Source organism: Bombina bombina, chromosome 3, assembly GCF_027579735.1.
Source record: "Bombina bombina isolate aBomBom1 chromosome 3, aBomBom1.pri, whole genome shotgun sequence".
Taxonomy (NCBI): Eukaryota; Metazoa; Chordata; class Amphibia; order Anura; family Bombinatoridae; genus Bombina; species Bombina bombina.
The window spans coordinates 1,248,054,499-1,248,072,435 of record NC_069501.1 but is presented as its reverse complement, the minus strand read 5'-3'; the positions used below and the strand labels follow the sequence as shown (position 1 = coordinate 1,248,072,435).

At 35.0% G+C, this 17,937-nt stretch overlaps 1 protein-coding gene across 2 annotated transcripts in view; it reads left to right on the top strand.

The window, feature by feature from the left end:
• The window catches only part of ARRB1 (arrestin beta 1), a 621,679-nt gene that overhangs the window by 456,039 nt on the left and 147,703 nt on the right, over window positions 1–17,937 (top strand). For both annotated transcript variants that reach the window (XM_053708767.1, XM_053708768.1), the window contains exons 4-5: window positions 5,106–5,150; window positions 10,123–10,319. In XM_053708767.1, coding sequence (XP_053564742.1) covers window positions 5,106–5,150; window positions 10,123–10,319 — 242 coding nt within the window. The remainder of the gene's footprint in view (window positions 1–5,105; window positions 5,151–10,122; window positions 10,320–17,937) is intronic.

Genomic DNA, 17,937 nt, shown 5'->3' with positions numbered 1-17,937 from the left:
ATTTAGGTGTTGGCGATGTTGGGGCGGCAGATTAGGGGTTAATAAGTGTAAGATTAGGGGTGTTTAGACTCGGGTTCATGTTAGGGTGTTAGGTGTAGACATAAAATGTATTTCCCCATAGGAATCAATGGGGCTGCGTTAAGGAGCTTTACGCTGCTTTTTTGCAGGTGTTAGACTTTTTTCATCCGGCTGTCCCCGTTGATTCCTATGTGGAAATCGTGCACAAGCACGTTACACCAGCTCACCGCTGACTTCAGCTTGCTGGTATTGGAGTGCGGTAATGAGCAAAATTTTGCTCAACGCTCACTTCTTGCCTTTTAACGACGGGTTTCTGAAAACTCGTAATATCAGCGCTGTAGGTAAGTGAGCGGTGAGGGAAAACTGCTCGTTAGCACCGCACAGCCTCTAACACAAAACTCTTAATCTGGGCCTTTGTTAATATATGTTTGTTATCTTTTAAACAAGTGCATTCTTTCGAATATTTGTTTTGTTATTTGCAAATTCATAACAAACAAATGCACATCTCTATTTTTTTCATATTTGTGGCATATATCATAAAAGCGATAATTTGCATAACTTTTTTAGCCTTTTCTTCTGTATTGGCTCAGATAAATTACTGAGCAAATCCTAAACAGCCCCCTCCAGGAAAGAGCCAACTATAAATACCTGCCAAGGTTATCCAAACGGATAAGATCCTATTATTGCCTTGTGTAATATCTACATACAGCTAGACTACAAGTCTGTGCGTTCATCTTTTATAACGGAAAATATGGTATTTTCAGTGTTCAAACAGCCTTGTCGGTATAGCTGTACCGCAAGCCTTGTAGCCTGTAACGCAACGTCAGTACCGCACTCGTAAAAATTATGTTTTTTTTTATGGGATTTCCATAGCGCTGGTATTACAAGTTTTGCGTTCTGGCTAAAAAAACAGCGTTACAGCCTAAAACAACAAGATCCGTTACGCCATCTAAAGTCAGTAGTTATGAGTTTTACGCTACAAATCTGTAACATAAAACTCATAACTAAAGTGTTAAAAAGTACACTAAACACCCATAAACGACCTATTAACCCCTAAACCAAGGCCCTCCCGCATCGCAAACACTATAATATATTTATTAACCCCTAAACCAAGGCCCTCCCGCATCACAAATACTATAGTAAACTTATTAACCCCTAATCTGCCGCTCCCAACATCGTCACCACTAAAACATTTTATTAACCCCTATTCCGACGCTCCCCGACATCATCACCAATATAATAAACTTATGAACCTCTAAACCACCGCCCTTAACCCCTAATCTGCCGTCCGCCCACATCGCCCCCACTATACAAAATTGTTTAAGCCCTACACTGCCGCCACTATAATAAACCTATTAACCCCTAAACTGCAAGCCCCCCACAATGACATATACTAAATTAAACTATTAACCCCTAAACCAAAAGCCTCCCACATCGCAATAAACTAAATAAACTAGTAACCCCTAAACCTAACCATAACCCTATCTTTAGATTAAATTTACAATTTCCCTACCTTAAATTAAATTAAAACGTACCTGTCAAATTAAAAAAAACTAAGTTTAAACTAACAATTAAACTAATATAATTATTAAACTAAAATTAAACTAACTACCAATTAAATTAAACTGAACTACACATTAAAAAATCCCAACACTACTCTAAAAATTAAAAACTAATTGCAAAAAATAAAAAATACTAAATTACAAAAAATAACAAACACTAAAGTACGAAAAATAACAAACAAAATTATCAAAAATAAAAAGAATTACACCTAATCTAATAGCCCTATCAAAGAAAAAAAGCCCACCCAAAATAAAAAAAACCCCTAGCTTACAGTAAACTACCAATGGCCTTTAAAAGGGCCTTTTGTAGGGCATTGCCCTAAGTTAAACAGCTCTTTTACCTGTAAATTTTTTTTTAAAAAAATACAAAGACCCCCCCAACAATAAAACCCACCAGCCAATAGAATTAGAGCTGCTTAAATCCTAATGGCTGAATTGAACAGGTAATAGGATTTTAGCAGCTCTAATTCCTATTGGCTGATTCAAATCTTTCAGCCAATAGGAATGCATCTTGGATCGCGTACCTTGCATTGAAGATTCAGTGTACGGCGGCGACCGTATGAAGAGGATGCTCCGCGCCGGATATCTTCAGGATGGACCCGCTTTGCGCCGCCGGGATCTAGATAGAAGATGCCGTCTGGATGAAGATTGAAGAGGCTGTCTGGATGAGGACTTCGCCGCCGGGATGAAGATCGTAAGTGAAAAACTGTAAGTGGATCTTGAGGTGTTAGTGGTTTTTTTAAGGGTTTTTTGGATGGGATTTTATTTTAGATTAGGGTTTGGGCATGTAAAAGATCTAAATGCCCTTTTAAGGGCAATGCCCATCCAAATGCCCTTTTAAGGGCAATGGGTAGCTTAGGTTTTGTTACATATTTTTTTTTTATTTTTTAGGTTTAGGGGTGGGGGTTTGTAATGTTAGTGGGGGTTTGTATTTTTTTTCATAAACAGAGCTGATTTCTTTAGGGCAATGCCCTACAAAAGTCCATTTTAAGGGCCATTGGTAGTTTATACTAGATAAGGTTGTTTTTTTTTGCTGTGTTTTTTTAATGGGTATTAGAATAGGAATACTTTTTAGTATTTTTGATAATTTGTTTGTTATTTTGTGTAATGTATTTTTTTAAGGGGTGTTTTTTTTGTGGCAAAAGAGCTGTTTAACTTAGGGCAATGCCCTACAAAAGGCCCTTTTAAGGTCCCTTGGTAGTTTGGGGGTGAGGGTTTGTATACTGTTAGGGATGTTTTTTTTGTAGCAAAAGAGCTGTTTAACTTAGGACAATGGCCAACAAAAGGCCATTTTAAGGCCCCCCAAAAGGCCCTTTTAAGGGCCCTTGGTAGTTTGGGGGGTGGGGGTTTGTATACTGTTAGGGGGTGTTGGTTTGTTTCTTGTAGCAAAAAGAGCTGTTTAACTTAGGGCAATGCCATACAAAAGGCCCTTTTAAGGGCCCTTGGTAGTTTATTCTAGATAAGGCTTTTTTTTTTTATTTTGGGGCGCTTTTTTTTTTAAAAGGGTATTAGAATAGGAATAATTTTTAATTTTTTTGGATAATTTCTGGGGTTTTTATGTAATGGTAGGTTTTTTATTTTTTGTAATGTTCGTTTTTTTCATTTTTTGTAATTTTAGGTTTCAGTGTAAGGTAGCTTGGGTTTTATTTGACAGGTACGTTTGTATTTATTTTAACTAGGTATTTATTTAATAGTTAATAACTATTTCCTAACTAGTCTACCTAGTTAAAATAAATACAAACTTACCTGTGAAAAAATAAATAAAACATGAGCTAGCTACAATATAATTATTAGTTATATTGTAGCTATCTTAGCTTTTATTTTACAGGTAAGTTTGTATTTAGCTTTAAATAGGTATTATTTAGTTATTAATTATAAATTTAATTTAGCTCTATTTTAATTATGTTAAAGTTAGGGGGTGTTAGGGTTAGGATTACATTAGTGTTAGGGTTAGGTTTAAGGGTAGGGCTAGGTTTAGGGGTTACTAGTTTAATTTAGGTTGTTGCGATGTAGGGGGTTGGCGGTTTAGGGGTTAATAGGTTTATTTAGTGGTAGTGATGTGGGAGGCCAGAGGTTTAGGGGTTAATAACTTTATTTAGTTGGGGCGATGTCGGGGAGAGGCGGAATAGGGGTTAATATCTTTAATATAGTGGCAGTGACGTTGGGGTGCGGCGAATAGGAGTTAATAACTTTAGTATAGTGGCGGCGATATCGTGAGCGACAGATTAGGGGTTTATAACGTTATTAAGGTGGCAACGATATGGGGAGCAGCAGATTAGGAGTTAATAACTGTAGGTAGGTGTCGACGATGTTGGGGGCAGCAGATTAGGGGTGTTTAAACATAGGGTTTATGTTAGGTTTACACAGTATTTTATTTTTCCCCATAGACATCAATGTCTGTTACAACCTTTTCTTTCCCCGATCGCAGGTGTTACTTTTTTCTGACCTGCTCTCCCCATTGATATCTATGGGTAAAGCGTGCACGATCACGTCAAAACAGAGCTTGTTTTTGGTGCGGTATGGAGCTTAAAAGCACCATATCGCCCGCACAAGCCGGGTTTTTTTAAAACTTGTAATGGCAGCGCTATAGGGGATTAAACAACACCACTTTTGTTGTGTTCGTTAATTTCCCTATATCGCTCAAAATTAGTAATCTAGGCGATAGTTAGATCAAGTCTTTCTTTCTAGATTTAATTGTTTGGATTATGGGGTAGATTTATCGATAAATGCCGACAGCATACGCAATACTTCTACTTATAAAAACCATTGTTTTAACGGCCAAGTTTAAAATCATCTGAAACGAGCCCTGTTCCTCTATAATAGCAGTTAGTAAAGTGTATGTAATTAAGTTTTGGATATTTCTTTCTTAAATGTATAATTTTGCACCATGTGATATCCCCAGTCATTTGACACATATCTTTTTTTCTAATTCAGCTTGTATTTCATTTTTTGCATTGCACCAGGCATGTTCTGTTACTGTTTTTGCAAACTTGTCATAATCAAAATAAAAAATATCTTTCTAAGGTATCTTACTGGTGTAGTTCATTGTATGATACAGCTACAATCTTTTACTTTTTCTTATAACCTTAAAGGGACATGAGAGCCAGTTTTTATTTCATGATTCAGACAGAGCATAAGATTGTAACCAACATTCCAATGGACTTCTATTATGAACCAATCTCTTAATATCCTTTTATGATGGAACAGCAATGCACTACTGGGAGCTAGCTGAGCAATGAAAAGAGGCATATATGTGCAGCCTCCAATCAGCAGCTAAGTCCCAGTAGTGCATTGCTGCTCCTGAGCCTACCTAGGTTTGCTTTATAACATAGGATACAGAGAGAATGAAACAAATTAGATAAGAAAATTGGAAAGCATTTTAAAACTGCAATCACTATCTGAATCAGTTTCATTTTGACTTTAATGTGCCTTTTTATTTGCTGCTTACAGAGGCGACGTGTAAATAGATAATTTATTTGTGAATCTCCATTAGTGTAACTTATATTCTTCTTTTCTGTTTTCTAGACGGGGTCGTCCTGGTTGATCCTGAATATTTGAAAGAAAGAAAAGGTAAAGTGGTTTAATTCTATCTATTGTAATGTACTAAAATATAAATGTAATGAAAGGGAATCGTTGTGACTTTTTTATTTTATTCTTTATTAGCAAAATCAGAAATGACAAAAGTAGATCAAGTGGCTAACATAGAATGCTAAGGTCCAGATTACAAGTTGTGCACTATCGTTGGGACGCAAGCAATATAGGGTTTATCACATTAGCGCACGTTAGGAGTAGTGCGCTTACTACAAGTTGAAAGTAAATGCAATTGCTTGAGCACAATTGAAGTTAGTCCGTGTCAGGTTAGCGCGACTTTAGAGCTCCAATTGATACGCTCGAATAAAGAGTTACACAGAAATACATGTAAAAGTAGTTCTCATAATAACTGTCTAATAAAAATTATTAAAAAAAATATTACACAAAAAGTTGTAAGGGCTCAAAGATATGAAATCTCAGGTGTCAGAAAAAAAGGCAGGCAAATAGATTTAACATAGACATAATTACATATACATGTATAAAGATGTATTTACATGTGTATATACTGTATGTATACATATGTATTTACATGTGTATATACTGTATGTATACATATGTATTTATGTATTTACATGTGTATATACTGTATGTATACATATGTATTTACATGTGTATATACTGTATGTATACATATGTATTTATGTATTTACATGTGTATATACTGTATGTATACATATGTATTTATGTATTTACATGTGTATATACTGTATGTATACATATGTATTTATGTATTTACATGTGTATATACTGTATGTATACATATGTATGTATGTATTTACATGTGAATATACTGTATGTATACATATGTATTTATGTATTTACATGTGTATATACTGTATGTATACATATGTATGTATGTATTTACATGTGTATATACTGTATGTATACATATGTATGTATGTATTTACATGTGTATATACTGTATGTATACATATGTATTTATGTATTTACATGTGTATATACTGTATGTATACATATGTATTTATGTATTTACATGTGTATATACTGTATGTATACATATGTATTTATGTATTTACATGTGTATATACTGTATGTATACATATGTATGTATGTATTTACATGTGTATATACTGTATGTATACATATGTATGTATGTATTTACATGTGTATATACTGTATATATACATATGTATTTATGTATTTACATGTGTATATACTGTATGTATACATATGTATTTATAGCCCTTGCAGTTAAGTAGATGAAATCATGTAATATCATGTTTATGCAATATTCATATATAATAAAGGTTTTACTTATGTATTTACTCTAAATATTTCACATTCCAACATTCTGATAAATAAATATTCCTATATGTATATATATATATATATATATATATATATATATATATATATATATATATATATATTTATCTTTGTACCTACATATAATCATGTATATATATATATATATATATATATATATATATATGTGTGTGTGTGTGTGTATATATTTATACCTACATATAATCATGTATGCATATTTATATGTATATCTCTATTCCTACATAAAATCATGTGTATATATACATATATACACATATTTCTACATATATACACACATATATATATATATATATATATATATATATATATATATATACACACACACATATTTCTACATATATACACACATATATATATACACACACATATTTATATATATATATATATATACACACATATTTCTACATATATATATATATATATATATATATATATATATATATATATATATATATTAGGTGATAAGCCTGCTAGAGGGCAGTCTATTTAAAAAAAATAAAAAAAAAAAAAAAATAATAAAAAGCTAAAATTACAAAAAATAAAAAATGTACAATTATAGAAAAAATTAAACAAAGCTATACAAATTTTTTTTTAAACCTAAACTAATACCCCTATAAAAATAAAAAATCCCTCCAAAATAAATACACCCCCTAATCTAATACTGAACTACCAAAAACCTTAAAAGGGTTTTTGTAGGGCAGTGCCCTAAATTAAACAGCTCTTTATCATAACAAATTACCAATTATTCGCTAACAGTAAAAAAACCCCCACCCACCAAACCCCCCAAAATAAAAAATACTAACACTAAAAAAACTTAAAGCAAAACCTATTGCTCCAAAGGGGCATTTGTATTGGCATTGCCCTTAAAAGGGCATTCAGCTCTTTTACTGCCCTTAAAAGGGCAATCAACTCTTTTTCAGCCCATTAAATCCCTAATCTTAAAAGTAAAAAACCTCCCAAAACTAAAAACAAATCCTGACAAAAAGCCCCAAATAGGTACTCACTGTTCCTGAAGTCGATCGCATGAAGAGGAGCCTCCACGCCGCCGCTGAGGACTGCCGCCGTTGTGGACCGCCACTGAGGATCCATGCATCGCGGAAGCCAGCTTTGCACCTTTGTGTCGCCTTCACTATGGATGAAGATAGAAGATAATGGAAGCGCCTGGAAGACCTCCGCCAGACTTTAGGGTGAGTACCAATTTGGGGCTTAGTGTTAGGATTTTTTTTTTTTTTTTAAATTAGGGAGTTGATTGTCCTTTTAAGGGCAGTAAAAGAGTTGAATGTTGTTTTAAGGGCAATGCCCATACAAATGCGCCCATAGGGGCAATGGGTACTTTAGGTTTTTTTTATGTTAGTTTTTTTTTTTTTTTGAGGGGTCTTTTGGGTGGGGGGTTTTACTGTTAGGGGGGATTTAGTAATTTTTAAATGTTACAGAGCTGTTTAACTTAGGGCAATGCCCTACAAAAGGCCCTTTTAAGGGCTATTGGTAGTTTAGTTTAGTTTAGGGGGTGTTTTAATTTTGGACGGGCTATTTTATTTTCATAGGGATTAGATTTAATTTTTTTATTTTTAATAATTTTGTTTATTTTTTTCTGTTTATTTTTTTTTTTAGTTTATGTTTATTTTTTGTAATTTAATGTTAGGATTTATTTAAGTGTAACTTAGTATTGGGGTTAATTTAGGGGGTGTTAAATTAGGGGGCTTAGTAATTAAATTAGTTATTTGTTTTGTGGGGGTTTAGGAGTTAATTAGTTAATTAGGTTTATTGCGATGTGGGGGTTTAGCAGTTTAGGGGTTAATAGATTAATTAGGTTTATTGTAATGTGAGAGGTTGGCGGTTAAGGGGTATGAATTTTAATTATGTTATTTGTGGATTAGGGGTTAATTACTTTATTATTTTAGGATGTGGGAGTTTGCAGTTTAGGTGTTTGTTATACTTCGTGGGGGCGGTTACTTGTTTTTTCTATATTTCGTGCGGGCTGTTGTGTGATTTTTTTTAAGGCTTCGGGTTTGTCTATGCTGCATCTAGGTGGATTCCTGAAAATGGCAGGTGGCACCACCCTGCCATTTTTGTAATCCACCGGGATGCACTTTTCTGCATTCAAGTGGGTTCTTTTGGCTGCGCGCACAGTCAACATTCTTTTGGCTGCTTTGCACAGCCAACATTCCTTTGAGGATGCGTGCACAACTGGCGACACTGATGGACGCATTACAAACGCAATTAATATATATATATATATAAATAAATAAATAAATAAATAAATATATATATATATATATATATATATATATAGGTATGGGTATTTATTGTACCAAAATGTCATCAGATATATGTAGAAATATGTATTAATGAATAAAATTAACATATTCTGCTTTGTGCAGAACATTGGAATGTTAAATATTAATTTTCTCATGTCGTATAGGCAATCAAGTTTGCACGCAAATAGGATGTTACGTTTTTTACACTGTTTTGCTTCACTGACTTCTATGGGTGAAGACGTTAACGCACATGATATTGGAATGTCGGCTTTTTTCACCTATTGGGCTAGTGTGCAAGCAAAAACTGTTTGCTTTCAACTTGTTATAGGAGCGCAACATGATGTACGCAAAAAGCTTACGTCTAGCGCAGTTAGCATGCGAAAGCGCTAAATAGCGTTCCACTCGTAATCCAGCCCTATATGTCAAAAGAGATAATGAATAAGTCTATGTTCCCTGTGGAATATATTACCAAAGCAAGATTTAAGCCACAAAATTAAGTAAATAACATACATAGACTAACTAAAATGGTTGTTTTCAAGATTATAAAATGAGAACATATTAATTATGCTCACATAATGCCAGTTTTGTTCACCTGTGCTAATTATGTTTAATTTATATGAGTTTTATAACCGGCTGAAACCCTTGAACTAATGTTCCGTGAGTTCAATAATAAATCGCTTGCTCTGACCAAGAAGGAGATACATTTTAGATTTAATGTTTCTGAATTAGCTAAATACATTTTAAAAAGGACCTTACTGAACACTTGATGCTTGTTTAAGATGATACCTTTTCAAAGCACCAATTAAACATTAAATATTTACATTTAATATATATTTTCTATAGACTTGCAATAAATTAACGTACCTGCTGAATGAGTTAACACCTTCTTACTGCAATCACGTTTCAATGTCCAAACCTCCCTCAGCTTTTGCCTTATGTGGAGGAACTAATGTTTTTTTAGCAAAACTTGCATTCTTTTGAAGTTTTGTGTCACCTCAGATGATGTAATTAACGTGGTTAACTCTTTAAATTCTGCAATGTGCATTTCCAATTCTCACAGTTAGGAAACCTCCTAGTTTCTGTGGATAAATCCCAGGAAAAAAGTGGACTGAATAAATAAATACATGGAATGAGCGCTTGGTTAATTTATCTGATAATAAGTAGGTATGGGTGAATGTTTCGTTTAGAATTTTGAATGTTTGTACAACATTCTATCATTTGTTTAATGTTTTATTATTTCTAATGCTTTCTTTAAATGTAATATTCGCCCATCCATAATAATACGACTGAACTAGACATAAATATGTACAACCTATTTTGATGTAATTAGTTTGGCTTTCCTCGCTATTTCTTTAATGACAGAATGACATTTTTTATTTCCGTAGTGTTCGTTACGCTTACCTGCGCATTCCGTTATGGCCGCGAGGATTTGGATGTGCTTGGTCTAACATTTCGAAAAGACTTATTTGTAGCTAACATCCAGGCTTTCCCTCCCGTTCCAGAAGAAAAGAAACCACTGACAAGACTGCAGGAACGTTTGATTAAAAAGCTTGGGGAACATGCTTACCCTTTCACCTTTGAGGTAAGAGATATAATATTTTTCATGTACTGTTAACAAGCTAATGGAATTTTTGGTGTTTTCTGTTTGATTAGCCTTTTTCTACCAAATAGAGATGCAGGTATAGGGGGCACATACAGTAAGCAGACAAGTATATCTGACACATACAATAAGCAGACAGGTATATCTGACACATACAATAAGCAGACAGGTATATCTGACACATACAATAAACAGACAGGTATAACTGGCACATACAATAATAAACAGACAGGTATAACTGGCACATACAATAAACAGACAGGTATATCTGATACATACAATAAACAGACAGGTATAACTGACACATACAATAAACATACAGGTATATCTGACACATACAATAAGCAGACAGGTATATCTGACACATACAATAAACAGACAGGTATAACTGACACATACAATAAACAGACAGGTATATCTGATACATACAATTAACAGACAGGTATATCTGACACATACAATAAGCAGACAGGTATATCTGACACATACAATAAGCAGACAGGTATATCTGACACATACAATAAGCAGACAGGTATATCTGACACATACAATAAACAGACAGGTATATCTGATACATACAATTAACAGACAGGTATAATGGCACAGACAATAAGCAGACAGGTATAACTGGCACATACATTAAGCAGAATGGTATATCTGACACATACAATAAGCAGACAGGTATATCTGACACATACAATAAGCAGACAGGTATATCTGACACATACAATAAGCAGACAGGTATATCTGACACATACAATAAGCAGACAGGTATAACTGATACATACAATAAACAGACAGGTATATCTGACACATACAATAAGCAGACAGGTATATCTGATACATACAATAATAAACAGACAGGTATATCTGACACATACAATAAACAGACAGGTATATCTGACACATACAATAAACAGACAGGTATATCTGATACATACAATAATAAACAGACAGGTATATCTGACACATACAATAAACAGACAGGTATATCTGACACATACAATAAACAGACAGGTATATCTGATACATACAATAATAAACAGACAGGTATATCTGACACATACAATAAACAGACAGGTATATCTGATACATACAATAATAAACAGACAGGTATATCTGACACATACAATAAGCAGACAGGTATATCTGACACATACAATAAGCAGACAGGTATATCCGACACATACAATAAGCAGACAGGTATATCTGATACATACAATAAGCAGACTGGTATATCTGACACATACAATAAGCAGACAGGTATATCTGACACATACAATAAGCAGACAGGTATATCTGATACATACAATAAGCAGACAGGTATATCTGATACATACAATAATAAACAGACAGGTATATCTGACACATACAATAAGCAGACAGGTATATCTGATACATACAATAAGCAGACAGGTATATCTGACACATACAATAAACAGACAGGTATATCTGACACATACAATAGGCAGACAGGTATATCTGACACATACAATAAGCAGACAGGTATATCTGATACATACAATAAGCAGACAGGTATATCTGACACATACAATAAACAGACAGGTATATCTGACACATACAATAAACAGACAGGTATATCTGACACATACAATAAGCAGACAGGTATATCTGACACATACAATAAGCAGACAGGTATATCTGATACATAAAATAAGCAGACAGGTATATCTGATACATACAATAAGCAGACAGGTATATCTGATACATACAATTAACAGACAGGTATAATGGCACAGACAATAGAGAAGTATAACTGACACAGAAAATAAGCAGAATGGTATAGGTGGCACATACAATAAACAGACAGGTATACCTAACACATATAATAAACAGACAGGTATATCTAATACATATAATAAACAGACAGGTATAACTGGCACATACAATAAACAGACAGGTATAACTGATACATACTATAAACAGACAGGTATAACTGGCACATACAATAAACAGACAGGTATACCTGGCACATGCAATAAACAGACAGGTATAACTGACAAATATGATAAACAGGAAGGTATAACTGGCACATACAATAAACAGACAGGTATATCTGATACATACAATAAACAGACAGGTATAACTGACACATACAATAAACACAGGCAGGTATAACTGACACAGACAATAAACAGACAGGTATAACTGAAACATACAATAAACAGACAGGTATAACTGACACATACAATAAACAAAGGCAGGTATAACTGACACAGACAATAAACAGACAGGTATAACTGACACATACAATAAACAGACAGGTATAACTAGCACATACAATAAACAGACAGGTATATCTGTCACATACAATAAACAGACAGGTATATCTGTCACATACAATAAACAGACAGGTATAACTGGCACATACAATAAACAGACAGGTATATTTGATACATACAATAAACAGACAGGTATAACTGACACATACAATAAACAGACAGGTATAACTGGCACATACAATAAACAGACAGGTATAACTGGCACATGCAGTAAACAGACAGGTATAACTGGCACATATGGTAAACAGGCAGTTATAACTGGCACAAACAATGGGGCCGAATCATTGTGGGAGCGAACATGATCAGATATTGCGTACCATGTCCACTGCACATCGATAAATGCCGACAGCATACGCTCTCGGCATTTATCATTGCACAAGCAGTTCTTGTGAAATGCTGGTGCAATGCTGCCCCCTGCAGATTCACGACCAATCAGCCACTAGCAGGGGGTGTCAAGCAACCCAATCGTATTGGATTGGGTTGATTTCTGGCGATGTCTGTCCGCTGCCTCAGAGCAGCCGGACAGGTTATGGAGCAGCGGTCAAATATAAAAAAAAGACAACTAACACCTGAATCTGTTGTGCAAAGCCCATGATGCATTTGCATTGCGCTTAGCTTGTAATACCAGCGCACATCTGGCCAATAATTTTTTATTTCGGTATAGTTTTTATGTGTTTTGTGAGCTCATTTTCAGGTATTAACAGTTTACATCAGGTCTACAAAAGTGAAATATTGTCAGCTCTGTTTTGTATTGCGCTTGAGTGTTACAGTTACCACTTGTAATAACGCTATGTTACGATTCTTTTTTAACCTTTTTGTGCTCTTGTTAGGGCTGGACCCAGCACAAGATATTGTACCCTGTGCTATCAATTGAGCTCCACTTGCAATTTTCTAGGCTATAGTAGTAAACACAAGTAAGAGTGCCCTTAGGCAGTTCAGTAAATAATGATAAACATAGCTTATAAAATGTAATTTAAGCAAGATCAAAATATAACATTTAAAATATGTTTTATATAAAAAATAAAACTACAGCTAGACATGTTTTCTATATACTTGAATTAATCTTATACACTATACAATTTGGGGGGAAATGTCTCACAACCCCTTTGTTTAGTTTTTTATTGTTATTGCATCTTTTAAAACTAGATACAAAGTACAGTCGCTGCCCTTGAGGCCTATTTATCAAGCTGTCAACCGCGAATACACCGGAATTTCGCAGCGTAATTGTGGCGAGCCTGATTCCCCCTATTTCTCAAAGCCTACAGACTGGCAAAAGTTGAAATTTGTGACATAACATACGATCCACCTGTTTCGGTCCGACACAGATCAATGCTTACGTCATTACAGATGTTCCAAATACAAATTCGGCACTATTTGACAATTTTTGCCATTTATAAACTTCTAACAGGTACGCTAGCCACTATTCCGGCCCAGCGTACCTGCTTTTCAATCCGCCATCCTGGAGGCCGCGGATCCCATAGGAATCAATGGGAGTCTGAAAGTAGCAAAAGCTTATGTTCGATGCTGCCAGATATCCCATTAATTTCTATGCTAGAATAAAAGTTACGTTTACACCTAACACCCTAACATAAGCCCCGAGTCTAAACATCCCTAATCTGCCGCCCGACATCGCTGCCACCTACATAAAATTATTAACCCCTATCGTGCCACACCCGGACCCCACCGCCAGCTCACGGACCCCACCGCCACCTACATAATGTTATTTACCCCTATCCCGCTGCTCCCCGAAACCGCCGCAACTATATAAATATATTACCTCTATCCCGACTCTCCAGGAGCCCACCACAACTAACTAAAAGTATTAACCCCTATCCTGCTGCTGCCGGAGCCCCCCGCATCTCTAATAAAGTTATTAACCCCTATCCCGCTGCTCCCGGACCCCTCCGCAACTAAATAAATGTATTAACCCCTAAACCCCTGACTTCCTACATCACTACCACTTACGAAACCTATTAACCCCTAAACCGCCAGCCCCCCACATCGCCATAAACTAAATTAAGCTATTAACCCCTTAACCTAACAACCCGCTAACTTTACATTAAATATTAACTCATCCCTATGTTATAATAAATTTAAAAACATACCTTTAGAATTAAAATATACTATATTAAACTATTAATTAACCTACCCTAAATATTATCCTAAAATTACATTAAACTATATTAAACTATTAATTAACCTACCGTAACTATTATACTACAATTATATTAAACTATATTAAACTACTAATTAACCTACCCTAACTAGTATACTACAATTACATTAAACTACAAATTAAATTAACTATATTATATATTTAAAAACCTAACCCTACTCAAGTTATTTAAATCTAAAATAAAGAATTACTAAGTTACAAAAAAATAACAACTAAGTTACACAAAATAAAAAATAAATTATCAAATATTTAAACTAATTACACCTAATCTAATAGCCCTATCAAAATAAAAAAGCCCCCCAAAAATAAAAACACCCTAGCCTACAATAAACTACCATTGGCCCTTAAAAGGACCTTTTGCGGGGCATTGCCCCAAAGAAATCAGCTCTTTTCCCTGTAAAATAAAATACAAACACCCCCCCAACAGTAAAACCCACCACCCACACAACCAAACCCCCCAAATAAAAAAACTATCTAAAAAACCTAAGCTCCCCATTGCCCTGAAAAGGGCATTTGTATGGGCATTGCCCTTAAAAGGGTATTTAGCTCTTTTTCCGCCCAAAGTCCCTAACCTAAAATTAAAACCCACCCAATAAACCCTTAAAAAACCCTAATACTAACCCCCGAAGATCCACTTTTTTCGAAGACCCGACATCTTTCCTCATGCAAGCGGCAGAAATCCTCAGCTAACTCGGCATTAGTCTTCATCCAACTGGCCAGAAGTTTTCATCCAGACGGCATCTTCTATCTTCATCCATTCGGCACGGAGCGGCTCCATCTTCAAGACATCCGGCGTGGAGCATTCTCTTCTTACGATCGGTGCTGAAAAATAAAGTTTCCTTTAAATGATGTCATCCAAGATGGCATCCCTTAAATTCCGATTGGCTGATAGAATTCTATTAGCCAATCGGAATTAAGCTGGAAAAAATCCTATTGGCTGTTGCAATCAGCCAATATTATTGAGCTTTCATCCTATTGGTTGATCCAATCAGCTAATAGGATTGAGCTTGCATTCTATTGACAGATTGGAATAGCCAATAGAATGCAAGCTCAATTATATTGGCTGAATGGATCAGCCAATAGGATGAAAGCTCAATCCTATTGGCTGATTGCAACAGCCAATAGGATTTTTTCACCTTAATTCCGATTGGCTGATAGAATTCTATCAGCCAATCAGAATGTAAGCGACACCATCTTGGATGACGTCATTTAAAGGAAACTTCATTCTTCAGCGGAGATCGTAAGAAGAGGATGCTCCGCACTGGATGTCTTGAAGATGAAGCCGCTCCACGTCGGATGGATGAAGATAGAAGATGCCGTCTGGATGAAGACTTCTGCCTGGTTGGATGAAGACTTCGGTCCGCTTGGATGAAGACTTCTGCCGCTTGGATCAGGATGGATGTTGGGTCTTCGAAAACTGTAAGTGGATCTTCGGGGTTAGTGTTAGTTTTTTTTTAAGGGTTTATTGGGTGGGTTTTAATTTTAGGTTAGGGACTTTGGGCGGAAAAGGCGCTAAATGCCCTTTTAAGGGCGATGCTCATACAAATGCCCTTTTCAGGGCAATGGGGAGCTTAGGTTTTTTAGATAGGTTTTTATTTGGGGGGTTTAGTTGTGTGGGTGGTGGGTTTTACTGTTGGAGTGGTGTTTGTATTTTATTTTACAGGTTAAAGAGCTGATTTCTTTGGGGCATTTTAAGGGCCATTGGTAGTTTATTGTAGGCTAGGGTTTTTTTTATTTTGGGGGGGCTTTTTTATTTTGATAGGGCTATTAGATTAGGTGTAATTAGTTTAAATATTTGATCATTTATTTTTTATTTTGTGTAACTTAGTGTTTTTTTGTGTAACTTAGTGTTTTTTATTTTGTGTAACTTTATTTTAGTTGTTATTTTTTTTGTAACTTAGTAATTCTTTATTGTAAATTTAAATCATTTGAGTAGGGTTAGGTTTTTAAATATGTAATTTAGTTAATTTAATTGGTAGTTTAATGTAATTTTAGGATAATAGTTAGGGTAGGTTAATTAATAGTTTGATATAGTTTAATGTAATTGTAGTATAATAGTTAGGGTAGTTTAATCAATAATAGCTTAATATAGTTTAATGTAATTGTAGGATAATAGTTAGGGTAGGTTAATTAGTAGTTTAATATAGTTTAATTTAATTCTAAAGGTAAGTTTAAATTTATTATAAGATAGGGATGAGTTAATATTTTATGTAAAGTTAGCAGGTTGTTCGGTTTAGGGGTTAATAGCTTAACTTAGTTTATGGCGATGTGGGGGGCTGGCGGTTTAGGGGTTAATAGGTTTAGTAAGTGGTAGTGATGTGTGAGGCTAGGGGTTTAGGGGTTAATACATTAAAGGGCCATAATACCCAAATGTTTAAACACTTGAAAGTGATGCAGCATAGCTGTAAAAAGCTGACTAGAAAATATCACTTGAACATCTCTATGTAAAAAAGAAAGATATTTTACCTCAAAAGTTCCTCAGTAGCCACCTCCCATTGTAAAGGATTTCTAAGCAGCATATTAGTATGTCTGTCCTGGGACAGCTTAGGGGATGAGCCTCGTGAACTCTCATATTATTTCACCAATCAGGTAAAGGAAGCTTACTATGAAATCTCATGAGAGTTAAGTCAAATCTCATGAGATCACAATAAAAGAGTTCATGACCTCAGCACTGCTGATGCTGATTGGCTGCTGTTCATTTCTTAATTATTATTTTTTTTTTTACCTGCAGCTGGGAGCAGCTGAGTATAACTTTTTACACAGAACTTACTCTGCTGAGCTGAGGAGATTGTGACGTAAAATATCTTCCTTTTTTACATAGAGATGCTCAGGTGATATTTTCCTGTCAGCTTTTTACAGTTATACTGCATCAGTTTCAAGTGATTTAGCATATGAGTATTATGTCCCTTTAAGTTAGTTGTGGTGGGCTCCGGGAGTGGAGGGATAGGGGTTATTACATTTAGTTAGTTGCGGTGGGCTCCGGGAGTGGAGGGATAGGGGTTAATAACTTTATTAGAGTTGTGGTGGGCTCCAGGAGCAGCGGGATAGGGGTTAATACATTTATTTAGTTGTGGCAGGGTCCGGAAATGGCTGGATAGGGGTTATATACTTTTATTTAGTT